We start from the raw sequence: 25,982 nt of genomic DNA on the forward strand, positions 1-25,982 counted from the left end.
TCATATTACATTTCCGTTAGTCTAACTTTCTCCCATAAACCAAAAGGAAACTAAAGAAATTTCTCGATTTAGTGACTTTTTCCATACAGTTGTAAACCATTCAAAGAGCTTTAAATGCCCTTTATACTAAACTGATTAGCTTGGTAAAACAGCGTAGTGAGACTCTGTTTTATAATAAGCTGAATCACAACGTAAGTGAAAATTATTTCCTCAGCAGAATTATATTTTCAGTGTCAGAAATAACAAGACTGATTAGTTTTTATCTTTACTCATACTTGGAATGTCGTGAAGTGCAAGTACTTGATTTGTACTTCTCATGCATTAAAAATGCCAATGTTAAAAGGTTAAAAGCAACATCCATTTCATTTTCTGCATATTCAAACTATACAGAGTATAAAAATACATGAATCTAATTCCAAGTAATAAACACAAGAGGAATAAATTAATTCCATTTCCTTGATTTTCTCTACCAAGACTCTGATGAGAAAGTGTTGAAACTGCTAATTACACGCCTGTTTCCAAAGGACCAAACCAATTCATTATGACCTTTAACACAGGATGGATTAGGAAGGTTTGTATTCATTACTGAGAAAAAAAAAAACAAAACACTTTAAAAAAAACTCCTTAAAAAACCAAAGAGTTTAAACACTTAAACTTGGTTTAAACACCAAGTATTAGACAAACAAAGGAATAAATAATGGCTTATCTTCAGTAACAAGAACTTAAAACAACACAAGCAGGGGGAAAGTTTCCAACTCTCAAGTAGAATACGTCTCATTTGTGAATGTTCCTCTCTGCTAACAGGTCAGACATTTGTGCCTCCGACAACAACACAGCAGTACGTTGCCACAGGACACAACAAAGGGACAATGTGAAAGTTCTTCAGTGTGATGGCAAGAGAGCACAGTTCTAATCACCTCCACATATTAGAACAGCCTTTGCAAATTCATCAGAGCAGTCACAATGCAAAACATCGAGTCAAACCAGTGTGATGCCATTTGAGGAGCAAAAGGAGACATGGAGCTCTCACTTCTGATTCTCAGTTTAGCAGGAGACAGACTGGGACATGAGCTCAAGCTGCCACCTCACAGTCTTCCAAACCAGCTCCAGGCTTACCTGCATCACCTTCTGCTGAATCTCTTCCAGTTGTGTGCGCTTGCTGCGTTGCCTGCAAACTTCCTGGTAGCGGGTGTACTGCTCTCGGAGCGAGTCCAGCAGCTTCATGACCTGTGGCTGAGCAAGCAGTTCATCATCCATTGGAGACCAGGACACCCCTCCATCTGAACCATTGAATCGACGCTGTTGTAACTCAGATAGTAACTCATGACCTTTAAGAATGCATATAGCGATGTGGTTAATTTAGTTTCAAAACACAAGCACAAAATACTACTAATAAGCACACCTGCTTTTATACCATGCAGTGGTATATTTTTGCAGGTGTTGATCTTTCATGCAATGGACACATTTAATGATATCATTACATGCAGAGCACTGGCCACAGTCTGTGGGGTTATTATCAGTCATAAAATAGGGTAGAAATCACATGGTATATTTTAGATAAAAAAATACCATGACTAACATTCAGATTGATAATTGTATTGGTTAGCGTCAAGCAGCATAATCTTGAGACTGAAGCAATTACGAATGCTCTGGTCTACTTCAAAATACTACATAGTATCCAAAGCACTTCTCTCACTTCATTTTCATAGATTGAATGAATGATCTAGAACAAACCAGATTCTTATCAAATTCTAAGAACTACATAGGTGGATTTCAAGTTTATGAAAGCAACAATACTTCTAACTGTGGAAGACAGAAGCCTTCTATCTAAAGCCTCAGCTGGGTCACATTAACTCTTTAGAGATGGGAAAGTTTAATTGTGGAGAGCACAATTTTTTTATTCTCAAGATTTCATACTTTCAAAACTTCAAAGACCACGGCAGACCTACTGTTGCACCTTTTAACTCAAATGGTATCACCTCACACTTAAATAAGCTAAAACTTTACACATAGGGCAAGTAAAGCCAGTAGTTGTCTGTAACAAATATTACATGTGATTCACATATTAGTGTGTAGGAAGATATGAGATAAAGATTCTTAGCACTCAGACTCTGATCACCACCTTAACACTACTCATTACTTCTTATTCTACAAAGGCAAAAATCTTTAAGCAAATTTATACACCAAATCAACAGTTTATCATACTTTATTGTCAGCAGAAAATTCACCCTGAAAAAAAAAAATCTCAAAAGAACCCCACATTGTTTAATACTGAAGAGAGAGCCTAAACAGTAAATAGTCAGAAAACTATATACTTCGCTTTTACAGATGGTCAGGTCAGAACTAGGCTGACACAAAGACAGTATTTTCCTACACAACTCTATCTGTATCATAACTATTTGGTGTATATATGAATTCATTCTATAAAGCATATTGACATCACCTAGAAACAATGTATTCTCAAAATTTACCATATTCATTACAGTAATACTAGAAAGATGTTATCGGGATTATTAAAAACTACACTTAAAAAGAAACATTTGAAGTTCTTCCATTTATTTGCTAACATCACTTTTGTTTAACTCAACATTGATAAGCCTGTTATACTGTCATGATGGCTAAGATAATTATTGTGACCTCTGTGTTTTCGCTTAGGGCTTAAAACATTACTTTATGGACCAACATTATCATTTTTCAACTTACTATACCTGTCTGCAATACCATCTCAGGATCAACTGATGGAAGGAAGTTCAAATCTATTGATCTTGAATAAAATAACAAAACATATCATGAATACCAATAAACTTTACGTAATTAAGTAACAAACATATTATTAATAATTTGTATTATGGTAACATTAAGAACTTCAACCAAGGCCAGAGCTATCCGATGTTGAGAGACTCTGCATTTCTTTCCCGACTCTGAAATCCTCACATCTCCAATTCATTGTATCACAACATAAGTGCAGCTGCATCTAAGTCAATAGTCTGACGAATTTTTTAGTATACATTATAAACTTCCAGAACTTCTTTACGCATCTCAAAATATTTCAGGCATATCCTATTTTCAGTATGGTTTGGATTCCCAATCAAACTTTTTAATTCAAACCCATTAATTAAAAAAGTCAATCACACACCTCTCTCTTTCTTGTTGAGTTCCTTTATCACCTCCATTGTTAATCAGAGCAAGCTCATCCAGTAAGGATGTTGATTCTTTCGTGAACTTTTCAAATACCTAAATAAGAGGAAGGTTTTAATATAAGAAGTGAAAATTAGATAAGTGGCAATATTGAAGGCATGAGTGCAAATTTACCCACTATTTCTGTTAGTATACTTCAATCTTTACACAGCACAATCTTCCAACATTCAGATGGTAGGGTAGAAAGAATGGAAAACATAGTTTTGTTCAGGGAACAACTAAGAGCACTAAGACACCTTGGGAGATACTAAATGTTACGCTGAATATAACAATTAACTGAATTCTGAAAATTCTAAGATTTCTGCAAAATCTGTAAGTTCTTATGCAGATATCTACTTCATTTAAACCTTTAAGTAGATATTAAGGATAGTTCTAGAGAATCGAGACATTACACAAATATCTGAGAGCTCATTTGAATGGATTAAAATAATAAAATATGTTAATATTGTAGCTTTTATTCACTACTAACATGGGCTATATTGTAATAAGTAACTAAGATAAAAGAAATATGTATAAAACAGAAAGAAGTATCCTCATTATTGTTTTTGTTTATAGAGGCTTCTGATCTCAGATGACAGGACCTGTATGGAGTACCTGACTTCTGAGGGTTGGTTTTGAAACAGAACTGAGCATGGTCAAGTGCCTTGACACGTGCAGTAACTTTCTTTTTGGCATTAATTATTAATCAATAGCCTACAGATGAACTTTTCTTAACCTATCTTGAACTTCATGGAAAACTGAAAAGGACATGAGGCGTCAATTCTTAAAAAGCAATTTATAATACCGGCTTATAAAATGCATACTAAATGAACTTCTTAAAAAAGGAAAAATGTTTATCCATACAACTAAAATAGAGAAACAATTGTGAACTATTCTTCAGTTAGTACTTCAGACAACCTTTCTGCCCCATTATCTATTTTCAGAATTCAGGCGTTGCAATGGAGAAGATTCTTCACAAATATAGAAACCAAGTGAAAAAAGGCAAGATAAAAGAGACAGGAGGAAAAAAAAATTCAGTTGTAGTCTAAACCAAATACAAAGCAAAAATCCCAGCTAGAGCTGAAGCAAAATCCTAACAAATGTTGTGAATGCAGGAATAAGTGACTAGAAGCTAGCTTTGCATACAACAGACAAAAATGAAGGACAATGAAAATACTAGATTTCCCTTCCCTTCTACATGTTCAGGCATTCTTGGTTTCAGGCAGAGAAGAAACAACCTGCCTTGCCCTAAATGCACACACACATAAAGACCATAAGAAAAAAGGTATCCAGCAGATGATGCTCTCTCTGACCCTGGGTCTGAAAGCACGGTTCGCCAAGACTCAGCAAGCAAGAAACATAGTACACATGGTATAAGCTCTCAAATTTCTTGAGGGGAAAATACTGCTGTGAAATGGGCTGCAAGGTATGTTTGAAGGCTTTGGACAGCTGTGGTTGGGGCACACTGCAGAGTACTCCTTGTCCAGGACTTCACCTGGAGATCCTAGGTAGAGATGCACACTTTAAGAATAGATTACCCAGGAACAGAGTATGCTGTTTCACTGAAAATAAAGTACTGCATTGAAAACTCAATTTAAGTAACTGAAAAATAAGCATCAATGAAGAACAGCTTAAAAATATTCCGGAATGCTATGTACACTAACAGTCGCCTAAACAATTTGTGTCTATAAATCGTTTGGGAGTGTTTTTCCTCCTAAACATTTCTTGCATCTCTGTATCTACTGGGCAAACTGCACTGACAGAGGTTTTGGTGTAGGATAGTTTAAAACCTAGCTCTCGGTCCACATGAACCAAGGCCTAAGAGAACCCTGGAAGATCTGCAGACTCCAGATATTTCCTCCTTGTTTTGGATTTCTCCTATCAGCAACCAAGCAATTTCACTTTGCAGCGACTATACCATATACTTAGGCTCTTCTGGAGTGAGGGTCTACAGAAGAGCTTCACTACAGAAGTCATTGGTTCAACAAATTGATTACATTAGCTTTATGATTCCTTCAGCAACTGCAGTGTTAGTTATCACCATAAGACTATTCATGCATTTGAACTGCACTACAACACATATGACAATTTCTACACACTTCGCAGTTTCTACAGAAATCAAAATTCATGGCTCAAGAATAAGACATTTGGAATAAAAGAAACGGGAAACTAACCAGCCTCTTATTCAACCAATCCATGTGATCATAGGTGAGAGTTCCACCGAAATCTTCTGTCAGTTGGCATGGCTCTATATATCGAGTCAGCTTGTTGGCAGATACTAAAATAACCTGCAACAATAAAAGAAATTTCAGGTACACTTGTAAGCAGCACCTGTATTTCTCCTTAGGTACTTGAGAAGTTGTTTTACATGGGTCCAGTATTACTAAGCAGATCTTTCTGTGGTTCAGAGCAAGCGGCCTGTTTACAGTTAACTGTTTACGTGAAGTATGGCTGGTTGCAATTAACGTGGGCCTAAAAAAACCCAGGTAATTTTGATATGCTGTGTAGATCTCATGCATAAGCGTGTAAGAGCATCATCTGTACCACCTTATCTATTTACAACTGGAAAATGAAATATGTTGCTTGAAGTAACTGATGCTTTTTAAGTCACAGACCACACACACAATCTATTCTTAATGAATATAACAACAAAATATCATACTGCAAAGCACTTAGTACTCTTACTATTCTCTTGCAATACTTCCAGTTCCAGAGGTGATTTTGGTACAAAAAGGCTACAAAAAGGCTACAAAAAGGCTACAAAAAGGCTACAAAAAGGCTACAAAAAGGCTACAAAAAGGCTACAAAAAGGCTACAAAAAGGCTACAAAAAGGCTAAAAAAAGGCCACAAAAAGGCCAAAAAAAGGCTACAAAAAGGCTACAAAAAGGCTACAAAAAGGCTACAAAAAGGCTACAAAAAGGCTACAAAAAGGCCTACTGCAAGTCAGAGGACGCAATTTTTACCTTCATTTCTGCATTCTAGAAGCTCCTGGCTGAGCCTTATTCATATAAACCTACTCAAAAGTTGGCAGCACAGGTTGCTTTGATATGCTAAGCCTGGAATAACTCCTACGGAAGACACATTGGCAATGTGTAGCCAGAAAGAAGAGGGGAAAAAGAAGAGAATTTTGACAACCCATCAGATCATGCACATATTCTTGCAGAGGACGAGACCATGTGGAAAGAGCCAACCCGAAAGAGACTCCTGCGTCTGGTCAGTTCCATGTCCTTGCAGACACAGAAATACTGAAAACTCATCTAAACTGTTTTTCTCCTTACAGTTGCCTCAAAGGCTTTTTCCTCCATTACTTCAGGATAGTTCAGACCTCTTCAGATCACTGAACCAATTTCATATACCAAATGATTGATGAAAATACTATGATGAGTTTTGAGGTCAGAAGTCACTGAAGTCAACAACCATCAGTCAACAACTGAAAGCAGCAGTTGTGCAGTCTCCACCCTTGGAAGTTTTTCAAGGCCCAACTGAATAAACACCTGAATAATCCAGTTTAATCTCACAGATGTTCCTACTTTGAGCAGAAAGTTGGACTAGAGACAGAGCTCTACATGTCCCTTCCAATTGGAACTGTGATTTTTCAATTCTTACAACTACAAAATCCAGAGTAGTTCCAAACAAATGGTCTAATATTTCATGTATAGGGACATCTTCCAACAACATTCAGCACATATAGTCTATTCTCCTGCATTCTTAACAGTATACAGCTGCAATAAATGCAATTAGCATGTAGTTTAAGTAATGCCAGGAATCAGCCTAAACTCCAGATGACTCTAGGTCCAAGAAAAATAAAGCCTTTGTTCTTTCTTCTTTAGGCACACATTTATGTTTTAGGTCATTTTTACCTTCTCTTTTAATCTCTATGAGTTCATTAAGAAGAAGAAAATTAATTTACTCTATAAGGAGATTTTGGTATGGAAACTAAAGTAAATAGGGCACCTGGTTCACATCACTGAAACACTGGTTCTTATAAAAAAAAAAAACCACATTAAATTAAATACAAATTAAAACAGCCTGAAGCAAAGGATTGACTGCACTGAGGACCACTTATTTCCAATTTTTATTTTTTTTTAACTGAGATCCTTCAGGAAGGATAAGACAAGTGATGCTGCTTTACTAGTTTGTACCAGGAAAACTTCTAAAATTTTTCCCCTCCTGCAAAGCAAAACCTGCCCATAAAACTTATATTAGTTATACAAGAAAGTAATCCTCCAACAAAAAAGTCCACTCCACAAGTGAGAATTGGGTTTGCATATTATAAGAAAAAAAATTGAAAAAGTAAAACTTCCACCTCAGTAGTGATCCTTGTAACTTAAGCCACTGATCCAAAGCCCATTAATTGTCTGGGTTTCTCTTTTTAAAAGATAGTTTCTTTCTTAAACTGCTTACTGACTGTTCACTGGTATAACTGCAGAAATCCTGTCTGAAGACTTAAAAAGGTAAAATAAATAAATAAATAAAAATTGACAAGGTAATGGCAAAAGTGAGGTTCCTGAACAGAAGTTCTCTCTTGTTCTAGACCGAGACTAGTGGCCCTGCTAATGTAGCACTCTCCACATGCACTAAACTAGTTTAGATCAGTACTAAAACATTGTGAAAGTCTCTGCAGAAATAACTCAGAACCATGCTCTGGGAGAAGTGCAAGTGCGTGTCACTAACATTTTTTTATTATGAACGAGCTTTGAATATTCTCTACAAAGCTCAACTCTCTACCTCATTTGCTGGATTTTTTGTGATTATTTTCATTGATCATCTGCGATAACATAGAGGCAGATGTCAAGATCAAAGGGGAATTCTGGATACTTGATAGGATCTGTGGAAGTGCCCCCCAAATGTTAAAATGTCCATCTGAACTTTCTTGTGCAAGTGATGAAATGAAAAGTAATACAAACATGACAGAGTCAAATCCAGGAGCTATTGGAAGCCAGGATGGTATAAAATTCCAGTAACAAGGCATTTATTTATTAAATGTGTAATATCACAGCAGCCACACTAAATGTAAACAGGACCAGTTACTTTCCAAAAGAATATAACACACGCATCCCTTGAGAATACAAAACTTAAACAACTGAAATCTGAGAGAAGTAAATATTCATACTAATCTTTAGTTAGTATCAGTGAGTAAATACATTCTAGTTCTGGGATAAATTAAGAAAATTATCTAAACAAATGGAATGGTAATATTCTATATCTATTATCAAAGTAGTGGGAAATATGTACAGAAGCACTGCAAGGGGACTAAAAGCCTATTCTTAATCTCCAGAGTAAAAAGGTCTTAATCAGATTTAGTTTAAAAGAGTAATTGGTGCCATCTATAGGAAAAAACTATTTATGAATTGAAATTCACACAAAATTGTAATCCTAAAATTACACTGAATTTCACAGATAAAAAGTCAGTCCTGAGAAGATTATTTATGAAAACATAGAAAATAATTACACACACATACCTACACTGCCTATAATTCGTTAGTCTGTTTTTTGTTTTGTTGTTGGGGTTTGTTTGTTTTGGGCTTTCTATTTTGTGGGGGTTTTTTTATTTGTTTGGACTTTTTTTGTTGTTTCTTGGGGTGTTGGTGTTTTCTTGTTTTGTTTTTTTACACTTCAAGCAGTCTAATATTCAAAAACCAAAGTGTTCTTACCAGGTATGTCCACCTACTGTTTTAGATGGGCTGAAAGTGCATTACCAACATGTGCTAGTTCCTCATTTATTTTAAGTCTTTATACATCTTTAGAAAAATAAAAATATTTTAAGAATAGTAGAATGTATATATTATACAGAGCATTAGCTGTCTTATGCATACAGTAATATATATGATTAAATTACACCTTCCAATTGTTACACTGCAATGAAACTGACTACAAATGTAGCTGCTGTACAAGTATGTTAAGGTACTTAGTCAATATGACCAGAATGTCACTGCTTCATTTACTAATTTTAACAAGTTAACATCAAAATATTTAATAGTTCTTTCATTTACCTACTGGAACATGAGAATCTGCCATTCCTAAAATACTTTAAAAAGAATATTAATAAAGCGTTCCAAAAGCTGACCATACCTATCTTGTCACTGATCACTAATTTTGGACAAATTTCATTCAAACAGGCATAATTAGAGGGAGATTTGTTAATTTCCAAAGAATTCTGCCAAAAAAACCCACTGGGAAGCCCATACAGCTTGTCCCCTCCCATGGCCTGGTTGATAGATATAAAATGCTGAATTTTTATGAAGTCTTTTGGGCTCAGTATTAAAGCTGTTTTCTCAGTGGATTGATTCTTGATGATTTGTTATGCCAGTAGCTTACATATCCAAACAGTTCTGGAAAAATACAGCGAGAGCTTCAATGAACAAGGCAGAGAATTTCTGAGAATAAGTTTGCCCTGCAGCCTGCGCAGAAGTCCTAAGCGCAGAATGCCTGTATTCATTTTTCACGCTACACTGAGGGCAGCTTTTGTATAAAACTCAGCAACTTAAAAAAAAAAAAGAAAATTGAATGTAAATCCTCAGTTTTCTAAAGCACAATCAGGTTCATCTTTGGTATTTGTTTGGTTTTTGTGTGGTTTTTTTTTTTTGAAAGTTAGCTGTGCTTATTCTCCAGCAAACTCAGCTGCTAGAAAAACTGAAATACAGCCTCATCTCCTAGTGATTTTTCAATAAATCTGGTTTGACTGAATCACTGCCACAGAACTGTAAAGCAAAAACTTCCTCTTCCCAAAGAGAAGCAGCAGCCTACTGTTTGATGATAACGAATATTTCAATCCATTTTTTGAAACGCTGTTCGATTAAACGCCAAGTAGGATAGTGTTTTTTGCTAGTATGGAACACTAGTCTGTACAACGATCACTTGCTTTAATGTTACACCAAGAAGCATAAATTAAATCCTTCTCTAGCCAGTATCCCAGAGAAGTCTGGCTCACTAGAAACCCAAGCACAGCTAGCACAATCTAGACATACTTTAGACTTGTCTGCTCCACTCCCAGGAATTGCCTCCTTCACTTTCAAGCACTCATGGTTTTGGCCACTCATTCACCGTCCCCTCCAGGGCTCATGATAATATTCAGCACACTCTCTTCTTTCCATCCCAGAGAAGAGACTAACAGGCACACATAATCTGGCATTTTCCAACACACCCTTCTTTAGGACTGAATTTAGAATGTGACGTAAACACAGGCTTACAGACTCCAACTCCACAGGGACAATTCCCTGTTTTAGCCCAGGTTTTTAAGAGAAAGGACCCCTCGCTTCCACTGCTAAAACAGCAGCAACAGAGACACAAGCAGATTAAAAACAGATGCACTTACATAAAAATAATTTTGATTAAAAATTGCAACACCTATATGCATTATTGGGAAAGTCCACGAAAGCTACAAATTTTATACCTCAGTATTAAAATACTAGACTGGAAGATCTGATACAAAAAAAAATGAAATATTTCCTACAAAGTATTATTCATTTCATGGAGCAATATTCTGCTTATTAATATTATTCTTAAAAGGTAACTTGGAGAGAATTGGGCTACAATTAATTTCCAAGTAGAACACTGAGGGTTAAGATATAAAGATACATATAGTAACGATAATGAATTTCAAAATACAAGAAAAATGCAAAAAACCCTCTTGTAGTAAAAAATACAGCAGCAAACTGTGTGTTTTCAATGGCACAAAAAAAAGCACATATAGAAGAGTTTCAGGTGAGAATTGCTGTATTCAGAACATTGAAGACTGCTATAACTACATAATAGGCATTTAATAATGTTCAGAATAAGGACCATTACCATAGAAAAGGCAAGCACCTGCACAGGTATGTACCACTGACACTGGTAGACAGAAAAGTTACTTCACCTGAATTGGGGTCATATATGAAAAGCTGTGGTATAATCACATTGGATTTAGCCTTCCCAGTTTATTTTCTTAAGCAGCTCCTACACTTCTAAACAAATTACAGAGACCTTACTAGCTATTTTTCAGCTGTATAACATGGAAAAAGTAAGCGAGCTCTTTCAGAGCAATTCTGACATGCAAGTATTCAGATAATCAACAGGCTGATATGCATGGAAAATGTGATTTTTGGGTTTGCGTTCCTCTGTATATTGATGACCTGGCATTAGACTTGATGCTTTCCAGAGCAGATTCTGCTGATACACAACCACAAGAAGTTTCCAACACTATTACTAGAGACAGGAAATCGTCAGCTGCTACAGTGCAAATGCAAAGCATATAGAACTACTCAGACTTTGGACTTGAGGACTATCAGGATCCTTTTGCTAAATATTCTGATTTGTCCAACTAGCTCCCATAGTTTACTACTCTCCTTTCTTTTTTCTTTTTCTACAAGCTCTTGATTTCTTATCTCACAATCCTAACTAAACTTTAGAATTTTGCTCCACCATTTCCACAGGGATAAAGAACAGCAAGCATACTTTCTTCCTCCCTGTTTTCAACTAACTGATCAAAGCAGTAATCTAATATCTAAACTAGACTCAGAGATCAATTTTCCTCCCAGTCCCTGAAATGAATAACATACACAAAAAAAAAAGCAACCCACCAGTCTGTAGGAAATTTTACATTTCTTCTACTTATAGTACACATTTTCCTTCAGTTATCCTAGTTATCTTCATATTAAAAGCTCACAATCAAATACACCATCCTATGGCTACCAAGTGATTTGTTTCACATCACTATGTAGAGTATATTAATTTAAAAAAAAAAAAAAGCAACACCTTCCAACCCTTCAAAACACAATTAGAATTTTTTATATTTAAACCTTGGTCTTTATTCATTTAAAAACATTAATGGATTAATTATTACTGCATAACATAGAAAACATTGCATTTGAAAGACATCCTTGGAACAGTTATTAAGACAATTCTCCTTTTATGAAGCATGGGCATAAGACCAGGGAAAAAAAAAACAACACAACAACAAACCTGCTTCAACAAACAGAGGAACTGGTTGCTAATAAGCGTTTTAGGGAGGCCTAAAGGGACAGAGGAAAGCTCTGCTGGAGGATGAATGGGAACTGACCTGAGGCAGGTCCAAAATCAACACTAAAACTAACCAAGAATAAGGATATGCATTTTTACTCAGCTGCATCAGTCCACCTCAGTAAGCTTATTCACGCAGGAGCCTTCTGATCCCAGTTCCCACATTTACTTTAAGCACTTTGCAACTCATCATCACTCTGAAGCAGAGGATCTCTGCCTTTGAATCGAGAGGAAGGCACCACAGTTAATGGCCTCATACTGCAATATTAAGCAGAGTATTAAAAACAGATCAGGCAGCAGGAAATAGGAGGTACATGTTCCATTAGAAATTAGAAATCATAGTTACATAACATTTACTTCAAATAAAATTAGATTTCACTCTGAAGTGGATAAAAAGATTTCATAGCTTCATTTAAATTTGTAGATCATATTACATTGCTGGAAAAGCAATCTTGGATTTTCCTAGTAGTTATGCAAATCTAATCTGTGATCCAAAAAGCAGGTCGGGTGTTGCTTTGTTTTTACTGCCAGTAATACACAGTTACGCAGCTGTAGATACAGGCATGAGTTAGAGGCTTCCATAGCCTTATCAGTGCTCTGCACTCATAGCAGAAATAAAGACATAAATATCATTTGGGCACAGAAAAGGTGGGTCATTTTTACTGAGCCAGTTTTCCTGACCACAATCAAGTAACGGACAACCAAGAGCTAACGAACAATAAAGAACAAAGGTTGCCTAATAGCAAGGGAAAGATCAAGATTTTTCCAACTGTCCTCTCAGCTTTCCCCATCCTTTAATGAAGAATGCCATTTAAGAAAATGAGTTAGCGTAAAAGAAAAAAAAAGAAAAAATAGAAACACACAAACACACAAGAAAATCCAAAAAGTTCAAGAGACAAGGAAAAGCAACAAGCTGGGATGGTATTATACAGTCTCTTTAGGAACATCTTTAACAACTCTACACCATCAACAGCTGCTCCTCATCCCACTTGAGATGACAATTGCCCCAAGGCCAATGGTAGCCCCTCATGCAAGCAAACAGTCCCATCTTGTTTCAGGGCTTCTAAATTTGGCAGAAGGCAAAAGCAAGAGCAAACGCTTATGGGCCAAAATGAGAATTCAGCCTGTTACTATCCTCTAATCATATAAACTGCTGAACAGGAACCTTAGAACAAAATTTTAGGTCATGGGGAAATGTTTATTGCTCAGTAATGAAAAAAGTAGTTTAGAAACAGAAACCAAAAGGTTTAGTTACACAGCTCCAGAGATCTATGCCAACAAAGCCAACATCATCATTGGCATAGAACACAAATTACTAAGCTTACTAAATTTCATTACCGAATTAATCATTTAATGACTGTTAACCAATTCTTAAAGTCAAACAGAAAAATCCTTTTATTATCTCAGCCACGTAAAATTATCCCTGCATCATTAGCATTTTCTGTAGGCTTTCTGCTTATTTATCTAGAAATAGCTTGTATCTGAGTCATATTAAATAAAAATCCAATATGAATCTTCTAGAGGCAAACTGGCAATACCATGATGTACAGTAACAACCACTCCATAAAATTCTTTTAAGCCACAACTTCAAAGGCTCCCTTAACTTCTCCAAGGACCATATTTTTAGGTGTACAGATGGGAAAAGAGAACATAAATCAGCCTACTAAAGAGGGGAGTTCACCTTTGTTACTGTCACTCTCTGGATTTTGGCTCCTACCTTATGTCCTGAAAGTACCTGTGTGAAATTGAGTACTGCAAATGTAAGTCACTTTCTAAACACAAGCTCTTAAATCATCCGTTTGAGTACAGGTGATCGGTTCAATCCTTTTTTTTCAATTCTCATCTTGGATGTTCTCCAAATAATAGACTAGTTTATAAAAGGTGACACCTACTTACTCATGTTTTTAATTAAAGAAGCTATGACCGAGTTGCTACATGTTAAACTTCAAGATGGAAATATAGTTTGTCCTCATCTCCTTACCAAGCCCCTCCTCAAGGGATTCAGATGGAGGGACAGACATCTGTAAAATCCAAGAGATTTTAACTGTAATGAAAGTCACAAGTTTATCATAGTTGGAATCATTTCCAGTAGCAAAATTCCAGGCACTTTACCATGTTTATTAGTGAATATCTTACTGGCTGCAGACTTTCAAACATCCAAGTGGCTGCTCAGAGATTCTTTGGATTACTCTGCTGAACTTGAGCTATTTTTCACATTTATCTTTAAAGAATAACTCAGAAAGGAAATATGATCTTCATCTGTAACATAAACAACCTGAAGGCAAACGTGCAGGATTTCCTTACTTATAAGACTTTAAAGCAGATTAGGAAAAAAAAAAGATGTAATAAAAAGCTTGGTCATCTGATTGAAAATAGGACTCTTACTCATCACCTTCACACTCCTTCAGAGCACTTTCACATGCAGAAATTGTTTCTAAAATATGAAGCTACCTATTCTAGGTAAAGTCTGATACAATATTTCAAAAATTCCTATGAATTAACAGCATTACACCTTGCATAACCTTTCAACCTTCCAACTCCCATTTTCCCTGAACTAAATCTTCTACAGAAGTATTCAAGAATGTTAAAATCTTTTCATCAAAAAGAATTACAGAATATTAGTCAAGGCTGCAAAATGCTTTTTGATCTCTTCCACAAAAAAAAAAAAAAAGATGCAAAGAGCTTTGTTTTACAAAATAAGCAGACATTTCAGTATTTGGTGAGCACAACAAGCCTGTTGTAGTTCAAACAAGATTACTTTCAAAAATTATGGGAAAGATTGATGAGATAGGTAAGTTTCTAAAAACAGGGGAAATGGAGGTTTCCATTAACCTCCCAAAAAGATAAAAGAATGGAAATGCTAACATTAGCGTGTACATACTCTGCCTCATGAGCTAAGAACAACATCAGGTTATATTCGGAAAACTGAAGGGACCTATAACCTTTGTTACTCATGTCAAAGAACTCAAAAAATAGAGAAGATGCATGCAAGACCAACATGTTCTTCAAAGTGGTTACTACCAATTTAGCAAAACCATACAACATGCATCTCTACAGTCTATTACAGAATGTCCAAGTTTAAGTCTGGGCCAGCTACTAAACTCTGACAGACACTCTGTATGATCCTACTACTAACCTTCCTGGGGAAGACAACAGAAGAAATGGGAAGAGAGGCTTTATAGTTAAAAAAAATAAAAACGAAAAATGAAGCAGTTTAACAAAAAAAGACTAATACTAAGATTAACAGTGAGGATGTCAAACCATACACATAAGAATGCAAATATGCTCAGAGATACAAGATAATATGTTAATATGGGACCCATGCCTTCCAGATGGCACCAAGGTCCCAAGCAGGAAAAGAAAATCCCAGACTGGAATTGGCAGCAGATGGTAGAGCCTGAGCACAGAGTTCTAAGGACAGTCCAAAAAGAAATAGAAACGGAGCTGTGTCTCTTCCTCTGCGGGGGAAGGCAACCTGCTCTGTCAAACAGTGCTCCTCTGCAGTCTGGAAACAGGAGGCAGGAACACCAGCAGCACAGGGAGAGATGACAAAGAGCCAATGCCAACCCTCCCAGCCCAGCTGGCAGCAAAAGCCCTGGGGCCCTTCGAGGGCCCTTTTATACCTAACACCATGGGAAGGGACACTGTGATGGGTCCATTTGGGTCACCTGACCCATCCTCTCCTTCCCACAGGCACAGCTTCCCCCCGCTCCCCGTGACTGCCCTCCATGCCAGGAGCCCCACTGAATGCTGATCCTGGGGCTCTCAAACCAAGGGCAGAGAAAAGTAATGAAAAATTTCACACAAAAACCTGTACAGTTTCTTAATCAAAAGATCTACAATATGCATCAAATAGCTTTATCCTCTTGCTGATCAAGAAATTAAATGTCACACATTATTAATTAAGACACCTACTTCATTTTATATGCTCATTGAAGATGGAAAAAGTTAAAAGGCCACAGTGGTTTGAAAGGATATCCACAAAGCATCTGGAACATAACTATTTTTAAAGTCATTAATTTTCACCCAATTATTCTACTATTCCAGAAATGGTATTTTTGACTAAGTAGACAAAAGCTCTACATACCTCAAAGCCAAGTCTATCTTTCTCTTTCCAAAAACAGAAATGCGTAACCTTTTTATCCCAAAATTCATCTGGCTTTACCACACAAACAAGTGACACCTCAGCTGGAACAACATTCTGTAAAACAAATGAAAAAAATAAGTGAAGCATTCAAGATCAAACCTTCCTTTACCTTCCTGAATTTCACCTACATATCGTCTATTCAAGAACTCAAACTTTACAGATGGAAATTAAACTAAGTCTGCTGCATCTACACCACATGTTGGCTCCATCCTGCTTTGTAGTAGATTGCAGTAAATGTAATAGCAAAATCATGTCAGAACTGAAAAGAAAATCTAATTTCTTTACTCCCGGTCCCAAGGCCTAACCATTACTCCATGCTACAACAGTACAGAAAAACACGAACTGTTGGCTAGACTTAATTTTATTTATGGCATTTCATTAAAAAAGCTGTTAAGGACAACAAAGCTTTCTACCAATATCATTGGCTATGTAGAATGAAACAACAATCAATGTTAGAGAAAAATTGTATACTTGGTTATTAAATCTCATGGGAAGATTATATCCTCTACTTCTCTGGTACATATTGCTTGGATTAGAATGAAAGGGCTTAATATTAACATTTCAGCATATCAATTCATAAAGGTATTTCCAGGAAAACACTCCTCAGCCTAAAGCAGTAATTTCATCTGCCAAGTTGATTTCATGTTGTCACACTGAATGCAGATCAAGGAACAGAGACTCGTGATTACTCCCAAGTCATCAGCTATAGCAATAAGCAACAGGTAATCACAGCACTGATATAAAGCTGACACAATCCATGGGATTTCTCTTAAAATACCTCATTTTATTTATAAAAAATTAATTCTAGAAAAGTTTAAACAAATCCAGCTCAGAAATCAGACCACTGAAAGATATTTAATTCTTGCACCATTTTAATGCATATGCAAAAACTATTTAAAAGTAGACAATATTTTTAACCAGCATCCCTGAGATTTCTCTCTGCTCAGACACACGTAGTTCTCAAGTGATTAGTTTACATAGGAAAATCTTCTTTACTGCTTCGTCCTCAAATTAAAGAAGTGCACCTTATGTTTCTGCAGGCAGCATGCAGACAGGATGCCAGTGAAATCTGAACACGGGCAAACAGCTCCCCTGCCCACCAGCTGAAGTTTCCATTAAATGCCACAAGGGCACAAGCAGAAGTGAAAGCTCAGTCAAGATCATAATCAGACCAGTGGATCCAATTACTCTATTAATAGGAGCGCCACCTTTGTCAAGAATAGCTGAAAGACACCTTGAAACAGACTTAAAAACCCAGGAGCAACAACGAGCCAGCAGGACAAAACGAAATTATTTGCATTTGACACACTTTCTGAGGCTTCACATAAGTCCCAGTGGAAAACTGCTCTGATAAAGAGAAATCATCTGTGCAGTAAGAAAGGCAGCAGTCCAAATTCTCCGAGTGCTGCATCTTCTTTTACCACCAAGACCAGAAAATAACCTATACTGTTAAGTCAAAATAAGATGTTATTGTAACCTCAGTTCTGAAAAGCAAAAATAATGAATTGTTATGAATTTCTTTAATGGGGAAATCAGCACTTTACCTTCTCCTACTAATCAACAACATAACTTGTGATTGGCACTATTATACACAACAAAAATCAACTACAGCCACTTCCAATAGAAACCAAGTAGTCCAGCATATTGCATCAGAACCTGCTCAGACACACTATCAGTGTGAACTGTTGTCCTGCAGACACTCCTACTATTCTAAGCTGACAAAACCAGGAACATTTCTGGCTTGTTTGGGTTTTTAACTAAAACTCTGTTTCAGAAAGAGGTCTACAATCATGTGTTCTCAACATATAACGAATTTGTCCCTTGCTTGAGTGAGGTGCATCATCTGCTTTCAGATTGCTTCTTCCTGCACTGAACTTTCAAAGAACCACATTTTGTGATTATAAAAGGCCATAAAATCACCTCCTTCTCAGTAGAGAAATTAGTGCCTCTAAAGTAGCATAGCTGTCAGATTCACATCTATAAGACTAATCAGTCAGCTAAAAATGTATGAAAATTTATTTACCTGCAGCATTAAAACAACTGTTTTCACCACGTTCCATTGAGATTTTCTGCCATCCACTATCACAGTAAATCCTCTAGCTTTACACTTCTCACTAAAAGAAGAAAAAAAATAAAATTCATGAACAAGTATCTTATTAAAATGACTCTACCAAAATGCAGCTAAATAGTGTTTTTTACTTATAGAAGTACCATCTTATAAATATTAAGTTTGCTCATTTAGAAATAACTTTCAATTTTAATGCTCAAGCATATTAATACATATTTCAAATTACAATTTTTCAGTAGCACTGAAGTGCCTTTCATAATAAAAGCATTTATTAAAACTCCAACTCTGAAAAGGTTTCATAACCACAAATTTCACAAAATCCACAGAGGGGTCAATGGGATGTCCTTTTTCACAATGTTACTTGTGAATTGGCACAGATTTGAGGCTACAGCTACATATCACCTGATGCACATTCAAGTAGGAAACTCTCTAAACATGTTTAAAGTTTTTTCCCCCGAACAAATGCACTAGAAATTGCAGAGCACAAAAATTTTCTGGGACAGAGGCTTTGCATATGGATCTATCGGAATGAGGATTTTTGACTGACAGAATATCTTTTTCTTCTAATAAGCTTGGAGTCTGTGTATACTACAAAAAAAAAAACAACAAAAACCTTGCTGAAACAGTCAGCTGCAAAGCCAGAAATTCAAAGGTACTTCCGATCAAGTAGCAAATGGGGGAAAATAGGGAAAACTTCCCTCACTCTCTGTGCATTCCCACAAAGACCTCTCCAGCTTATTTCTAGCTGAGGCTGGCAATAAGCTGCTCAGAACAGCTGGGCACTGTTCAGTGGTGGCAGCAACCTCTGGATCTCATCAACAGCTGGGAAGCGGGACTTCCAGCACAGCAGCAGCCAGAAGAGGACATGGAAGTGAGCCCATAACTTTAGCATTAGTTGCCACATTAGATATCATTTCTCAGGTTGAAATTTTTGTGTCTGGTAAAGTTACTTATAACTAAAACCTCACATTTACACGAGGTTGAAAAGCATTGTGTAATCTTTAGCACCCAAATCTGCCACTAGACAAAGTCACTTCCATGATCTTCCTAGCTTACAAAAAACAAAGCAACTTCAATGTAACAGTAAGCATTATGCTTCACACTGAGAAATTTAGCTGTTATTTCACGTTTATGCTGAGCTTCATCAGACACGGACAGAAGACAACTTTGTCTTGGAATTTAAAAAAAGGAAGAAAAGGCACCGTATGAGTCTATTTTGAGAAAAAAAATGAGAACAAAGTTTGCTGCTTATCCACACATGCTTTTGGTTTTAAGGAACCTCTAAGATTCTACACATGATTTTCCTGGAAGTACTCTGAACATTTAGGCTTTAATGTGTGCAATGTTTATTCAGAATGAGCTCAAAAGGCAAATTACCACTACTTTTAAGAACAAGAGGAAAGGTGTTCCTATAGCATCTTGAGACATGGATTTCTTAGGCTCCCTGGAATCTTGCAGTATGAACATCTGCTCTTCTCTACTACTAAACCTACTTAAAACAAAACAAAACATCCAAACAACCAAATTCAAAAGTGAGCCACCATTTCTGAAAAGTTCCTCCAAAACAAACATAAATTTGTATATGAAAGTTAAAATGAAAACAACACTTGATGCTTTGAGCCACAATACAGAGAATACAACCAAGGAAGCAAACTTTAGTACAGACAACAGCATAACATTGCCACTTTTAGTTTGCTTGGATACAGAAAAGGCAAAGAAAGGCGTAACAGTAGGAATAAGTTGTGTGAAGTTTTAGGAAAGCTTTACACACACACAAACACTCATCTCCCACACCCTGCAAAGAAATTTTACCTAAGACACTATAAAGTTATGCCTCTCAAATTTTGGACACAATTATCTATCAATGCTACAACGCATATTCAAAATAGTTACAGTTACAACATGCACAACTGAATTCAAAGTTAAACATATTAGGGGGAAAAAAGGTAACATTAAAGTTTCTTGGACAGCTATCCAAGTTTGGGACAACATCCCTCTCCACATTCCATCTGTTGTCAAACACTGTTCAGCAACTCTTTCCAGAGCAAAAGGCAATTGCTTAGGAAAAAAAAAAAGATTACATTTTCCACTAAAAAACATGCAAACAAACACAATGATTTTTCCATACTGCCACCATAAAAGAGAGATCATTTTTTCCACAACTGACAAAAAGAATACTAGATGTGGGAACAGCAAACTTTGCTTGCAAACAGACTTCCCTGTCTGCATGGAGTACAAAAGGTACTGTGGTTGAATTTTCAGACAGTTATTTTTCACTGATATATGTAAAAACACACATCAGAAAGAGTGCAGTATAATTAATGCTTTCTAGAACAATGCCTGCATCTGTTCCATAAATATGGCCAAGTGCTTAAGTCAATGAGATGGATGACCATTAGGTATTTACAAAAGACAACAAACTAACTGAAAAACCCTGAAACCTCCACAACTAAAATGTTGTGCAACATTATGAATATACCTATCAACGTTTTACTTATAAGCAATCCGAATTCATTCTTTGCTCCTCTTTCCCCAATCAGATTTCTTTTAAACAGTCTTAAGTACAAAAAAAAAAAAATCATTTAATTGTGTTTTAAAAAACATTTATAGATTGCAATAAGCAAAGTACACTAAATAGTATTCAGTTATGCCATTGCTCCTCTCTTTCTCAAAGAAGAATTTAAAGGATACAAAAGCAAGTATTTATCCAAGAAGTTTCTTTCCTTTTTAAAATCAATTATGCAAGAGAACAAAACAAAGTTATGATAAATATCAATCCCTGCACCTTAAGACAAAAATACGCAGTTCACTAAGGTAGGACACCAAGAACTGTCACTACAAGCTTGCAGGGTGACATGGACAGAACTTAAATCAACAGTGATTTCACAGTAAGGTCTGGATGACAGGATACTCAAGTCATCATTCAGCACATTTAAGCAGTACCTTAACTTTAAACATTTAAGTTGCTCACCAGCTTTGTCAGGAATTCATTTATTTTTAGACTCAGTGACCACTTAAGGACTACAAGCTACAAAGATTAGGCACATAGCAAAGAAAGAGAGAAAAAGCTCTTTGACTTTAGGCAAAGTTACCTTGCAAGCTTAGAATGGCTCATTAACTTATATAATTTAAATGCATTGTCATTAAAAACAAATTACCGAACATATCCCAAGAAAGGAAATACACAAGACAAAAAGACATACGCAAGCCTTAGTAGGTATCCCTTAGTTTATTGGGATATGTTTTTCTAATTCAGTCAGTTACACATTTTAAACAAACATTTATGTAAAATTTATTTGGTATTGAAAGGCAAATAAAAAGAAAAACCAATAAAAAGATCCCTTCCACCACTGGAAAAGGAGGCAGCCCTTAACAGAATGCCTTTGAAATCACCTTGGGATACTTAGAAGGTAGTCTAGCGTGACGCTCAGCTCATCCATACTCGTCTGTTCAAGGCATAATGGAATTGTCAGAATGAGGCCACTTCTTCTGTCCTTCCCTCCTATTTTGAGGTGAAAAGGTCATTAGAAAGGTGCTGTGATGGCTTTAAGGTAAATGAAATATTTTATGGTTATATGCCCTCAAAATGCATCATAAAAGTAATCGTTAATGTTGCTGTGAAAATCACAACTGACATTTCACCTCTCACTTGTGAGAATTCATTCACCACATTGATGAGGTGAATGAATTGGCAACAGCTAAGTTCAAAACTGGGTTACGTGTTCTAAAATGGAGGAAATACAAAAAAATAAGTGGAGCAGAGAAGCAAGTAAACACTGTCACAAGTATTAATAAAAACCAAAAACAGAGATCAGAGAGAATTTGGTGATCAAACTGAGTGAGGCTGCAAGAGAAAAAGAACTCAAGAGGCTATGAAAGTATTTCTATGGAGAACAGAAGGTTCCCCTTGAACCAATTTCCAGGGTCCAAACATCCACAAGCCACACCAGCAGCTCAGAACTCTACTGGGAAACGCATTTGTTAAGAATTGTACCTAACACTCCCTCTCTTCCACTATCCATCAACTCATGATTGGACCACTAAAGTTGTTCATTTTAATAAATATATACATGGCTGGGAAAGGAAGGGTTTGCAGAAAAGTATGTTTTCTCACATTTATAGCAAGGGACTCTTACTGTAGGTGATCCATAACTGGAAGGGTCTTGTTTTGTTCAAGGTTACTTCTGCATTCATAGGACAAACACCAGCCCACACAGTAGTATTTAACTACTAATAATAATTAAAGTTTTGTTTATACACATTTGAAAGACTCTGATGTTGAAAAGCATTTAACTAATGAAAGTTTAGAATCAGCACTTGAGGCCCACTCATGCAAAATACTAGATACACATAAATCCTCACTTTTATACCTGCATTTAAACAGCATTTGCTGAGCCGACTAAATCAAACACAAACCAAACCCAAAAACTGTAGTCTCTTGACATTTCACAAAAAGACCACAATAATTACCTAAATTATCCAGTATCATGACAAGGCATTACCACTGATTGTTTTCTTCATTTGCCAGTCATTCACATAAAAGATATACCAGTTATCTTTACCTATGAATCATTTTAACTCAAAACTATATTTTTAAAGGAAATACTGAAAATTGAATGGGGCTTTAAAGGAATATTACCTGAAGTTACCAGTTAGAAGCGATGGCTATCATGGATGCAGTCTAAAATTTCCCAATATTAACACACAGAACAATCAGAAACATTTAATTAAACAGTAACATTGTTCTTTGATCTTGGTTGTATTATTTGTAACTTTTTCTAAAATTTAATCATTGTATAAATATTTACCACTAACTTCAGAATACAATGTTTAGTGAGATAAATCCAATGACAGTGATTTTAGGCGTGGCAAACACCACCACCTTGTCTTACAAAAAAGCACCACAATGAGATCGAGTCATTAGGCTCAGAATTAACTTGCTGTGTGTTCTAACTCAGAAGTGGTGGCACCTAAGTGGTTGTTCAGGTTTTTTTGCCGAGTAACCTGCCTTTTTGCCCCTGCTATTTGTAATGACCTCTCAACATCAAAGCTACACAGGCAAAGATTCCAAATCTGAAGAGACACTGCGCTATTAGAAATCACTGTTTTGCTCCCACAAGAAGGTGGCAAGTCTAACGTTATTTGTGTCAATTTAACTAAAAAATTACAACAGACTCAGCACATAAACATTGGACAATGTTTTCCTAAAATATGGTTTTTCTGATTGTCTTCAACAATTAATATGTTTTTATTTATGAAACTATATGGAATGAAATTTCTCTAAAGAGACATGATGAACTGGTTTCTCTGTCAGGTTCCTTTACTTAAAGTGAAGAATACTTAAAAGAGCTATTGCATGAATCTTTATTATTCATTAAATTAAAGTGTCCATTAATACTACACAACACCAAAAAGGTCAAACCTACTTAGAAATATGCAGGTTCAAAAAGGTTCCTAGCATTTAAACTGCCACTCAATAAATTATTTTCCACTAAGAACATCTATACTTCAAGATGGATCAGGCAGCTTTAATTGCAAATTGAAAATGCACTCTAGTTAATGAGAACTTCCCCATGCCGTATAATGCTCAATAACCAACATACTGTGCATGTGCTAGTACTACAGAAAAAATTACCCACTGCTCCAGGCTTAATTTAAGTTGAATTTTGAGGTTTTGTTTGTTGGTTTTTAAAAAAGAACTGTTTGTTTTGCAATTGTGGGGACAAGGGGCAAATTCAAAGCAAAACAAATTCTGTTAACAAAAGGAACAAGTTTCATTCCTTAAGTGACTGGAGCAATCTAAACTAAAATAAACCAGAAGAATATCTATGGCAACACTTGTCAGTTTGTGAAGTTGAGAAGTGTTCTGCCAGTTGTCTACCTGGAGTACACAATCAAGCACCAAGGACACAACTACCTATGACAGCAGTGAAATCACCAAGAGAAGGTCATTCATCAGTTCAAATATTTCCTTCTGTGTTTCTCTGGCATGGAGAGGAGCAAAAGTTACCTTCAACCAAAGATTCAAGAAGTTTTAATAAATACAATGATCACTACAGTCTTGCCAAAATTACCTACTTGGCAATAAGTAAAATGTTGCAATGGCTCATTCTCCTTCTGTCCATTTTTATACTGGAATAAAAACAGGTGTAAAAAGGAAGAAAACATTTTCTAAAGAAAATCCTGCAAATATTCACTCTGTATTTCTAAAACCACATTTAAAAAAAACCAGAAAGGGTTATTTTTGGATGTCTAGTAAATCATCATTCTTTTACACATGAACTGAAAATTCATTGCATCAACTTTGTTGGTTGAGTTACAGACTACAGTGGAAATAAGCGCTACATGCCAACAGCAATAGCTTAGCTACTAGATTAAAAGTTTTAGAGATCCTTTTGATATACAACAAAGCACTAATCAACAATACATCCACCAAGTACAAGTAACCAAACTCAGAATCCCATCCAATTTATTCAGGGAAGACACAACCGAGGAAAACAGAAAGCATACCTGATAGAAAAGCCAATTTTTTCTTCAGAATGGGTAATATTACTGAAGCTTCCATTCTACTTCAGATATTTTCACAGATCTGAAACACAAGAAGTTAAAGTTGTCAAGCATGGGAAACGCGACATTGTTTCGCTAGAATAAGCAGTGGCCAAACCACTTTTGTACTCCTCTGAAGAAAGCACAGAACACTGTAGCCAAAGTATGGTAAAAACTTACAACATTATCATTTATATTTTTCCTTGTAAATCTTGAATTAAGTATTTCTTCCTCATCACCATTTAGAAAAAATAAAATCAAAGCCAAATCTCAACCACAGACACTGAGATAATTTATATAAAAGTCCTATTTCACAACCCCATTAAACTTCAATTAATTTACAGGTAAATCATCTGTTTGCTCAGTCATTCAGACATAAAATAAGTGCAAATAAAATTACACTTTTGCATACTCTGTCTCCTACTACCAGGTATATAGTATTTAAATACATTATGCTGCATTTATGTCAGGACACTGTCATTACACTGCCGTTAGTAGGTCTTCAACAAATTAAAAGCATCCATCGGCCAGGATAAGTACATCTAACCTGTAGCTGGAAATGCTTCTGCTCCTTTTGCCTCCGTCTTACCCTCATCCCATTTTCAGCGAATTATGAACTGCAATTCACTGTGATTAAGCTTTTGTGTTACAAATCAACAGGATGCTTGAACTGAAACCTCCTCTACCACCCTACACAAAGTACTAACGGGCATCAGATTTCTGAGTTCACAGTTGCATAAGTCAATCCACATAACAAAACAAATCTAATCCTGCACAGAAATATGCAAATTAGGATACGTGCAAGTGTATCCAGTCAAAATAAAAAACAGATCAAAAAGTTTTTTTTTTATTCTAGGCATAGAGCTTCAGCCTGCAAGCTGGAGTTCTCCGGCTGGATACTTCAGCATTCATGCACACCAACAGAACTCTTTTTTCCTGGGAGGGGTGGAGGTGGGAGTTAACTGAATCAAAACTATAAACGATCTATGAAAAAAAGAAAACAGAAAAAAACAAGCAAACAAAAACCCCAAACAAAAAGAAAAAAC

The 25,982-nt window shown here is 36.0% G+C and overlaps 1 protein-coding gene across 1 annotated transcript in view; it reads right to left on the reverse strand.

Annotated features, from left to right (window-relative positions):
- The window catches only part of SESTD1 (SEC14 and spectrin domains 1), a 42,601-nt gene extending 17,646 nt beyond the window's left edge, over positions 1 to 24,955 (reverse strand). The window contains exons 1-8 of the mRNA XM_009872140.1: positions 24,901 to 24,955; positions 21,784 to 21,892; positions 18,346 to 18,436; positions 16,263 to 16,376; positions 5,352 to 5,465; positions 3,137 to 3,234; positions 2,709 to 2,764; positions 1,117 to 1,328 (exon numbers count right to left, since the gene is read on the reverse strand). Of these exons, the coding sequence (XP_009870442.1) occupies positions 1,117 to 1,328; positions 2,709 to 2,764; positions 3,137 to 3,234; positions 5,352 to 5,465; positions 16,263 to 16,376; positions 18,346 to 18,436; positions 21,784 to 21,892; positions 24,901 to 24,955 (849 nt within the window). The remainder of the gene's footprint in view (positions 1 to 1,116; positions 1,329 to 2,708; positions 2,765 to 3,136; positions 3,235 to 5,351; positions 5,466 to 16,262; positions 16,377 to 18,345; positions 18,437 to 21,783; positions 21,893 to 24,900) is intronic.
- Between the last annotated feature and the right edge of the window lie 1,027 nt (positions 24,956 to 25,982).

The sequence above is a fragment of the Apaloderma vittatum genome, unplaced genomic scaffold, assembly GCF_000703405.1.
Source record: "Apaloderma vittatum isolate BGI_N311 unplaced genomic scaffold, ASM70340v1 scaffold13766, whole genome shotgun sequence".
NCBI lineage: Eukaryota > Metazoa > Chordata > Aves > Trogoniformes > Trogonidae > Apaloderma > Apaloderma vittatum.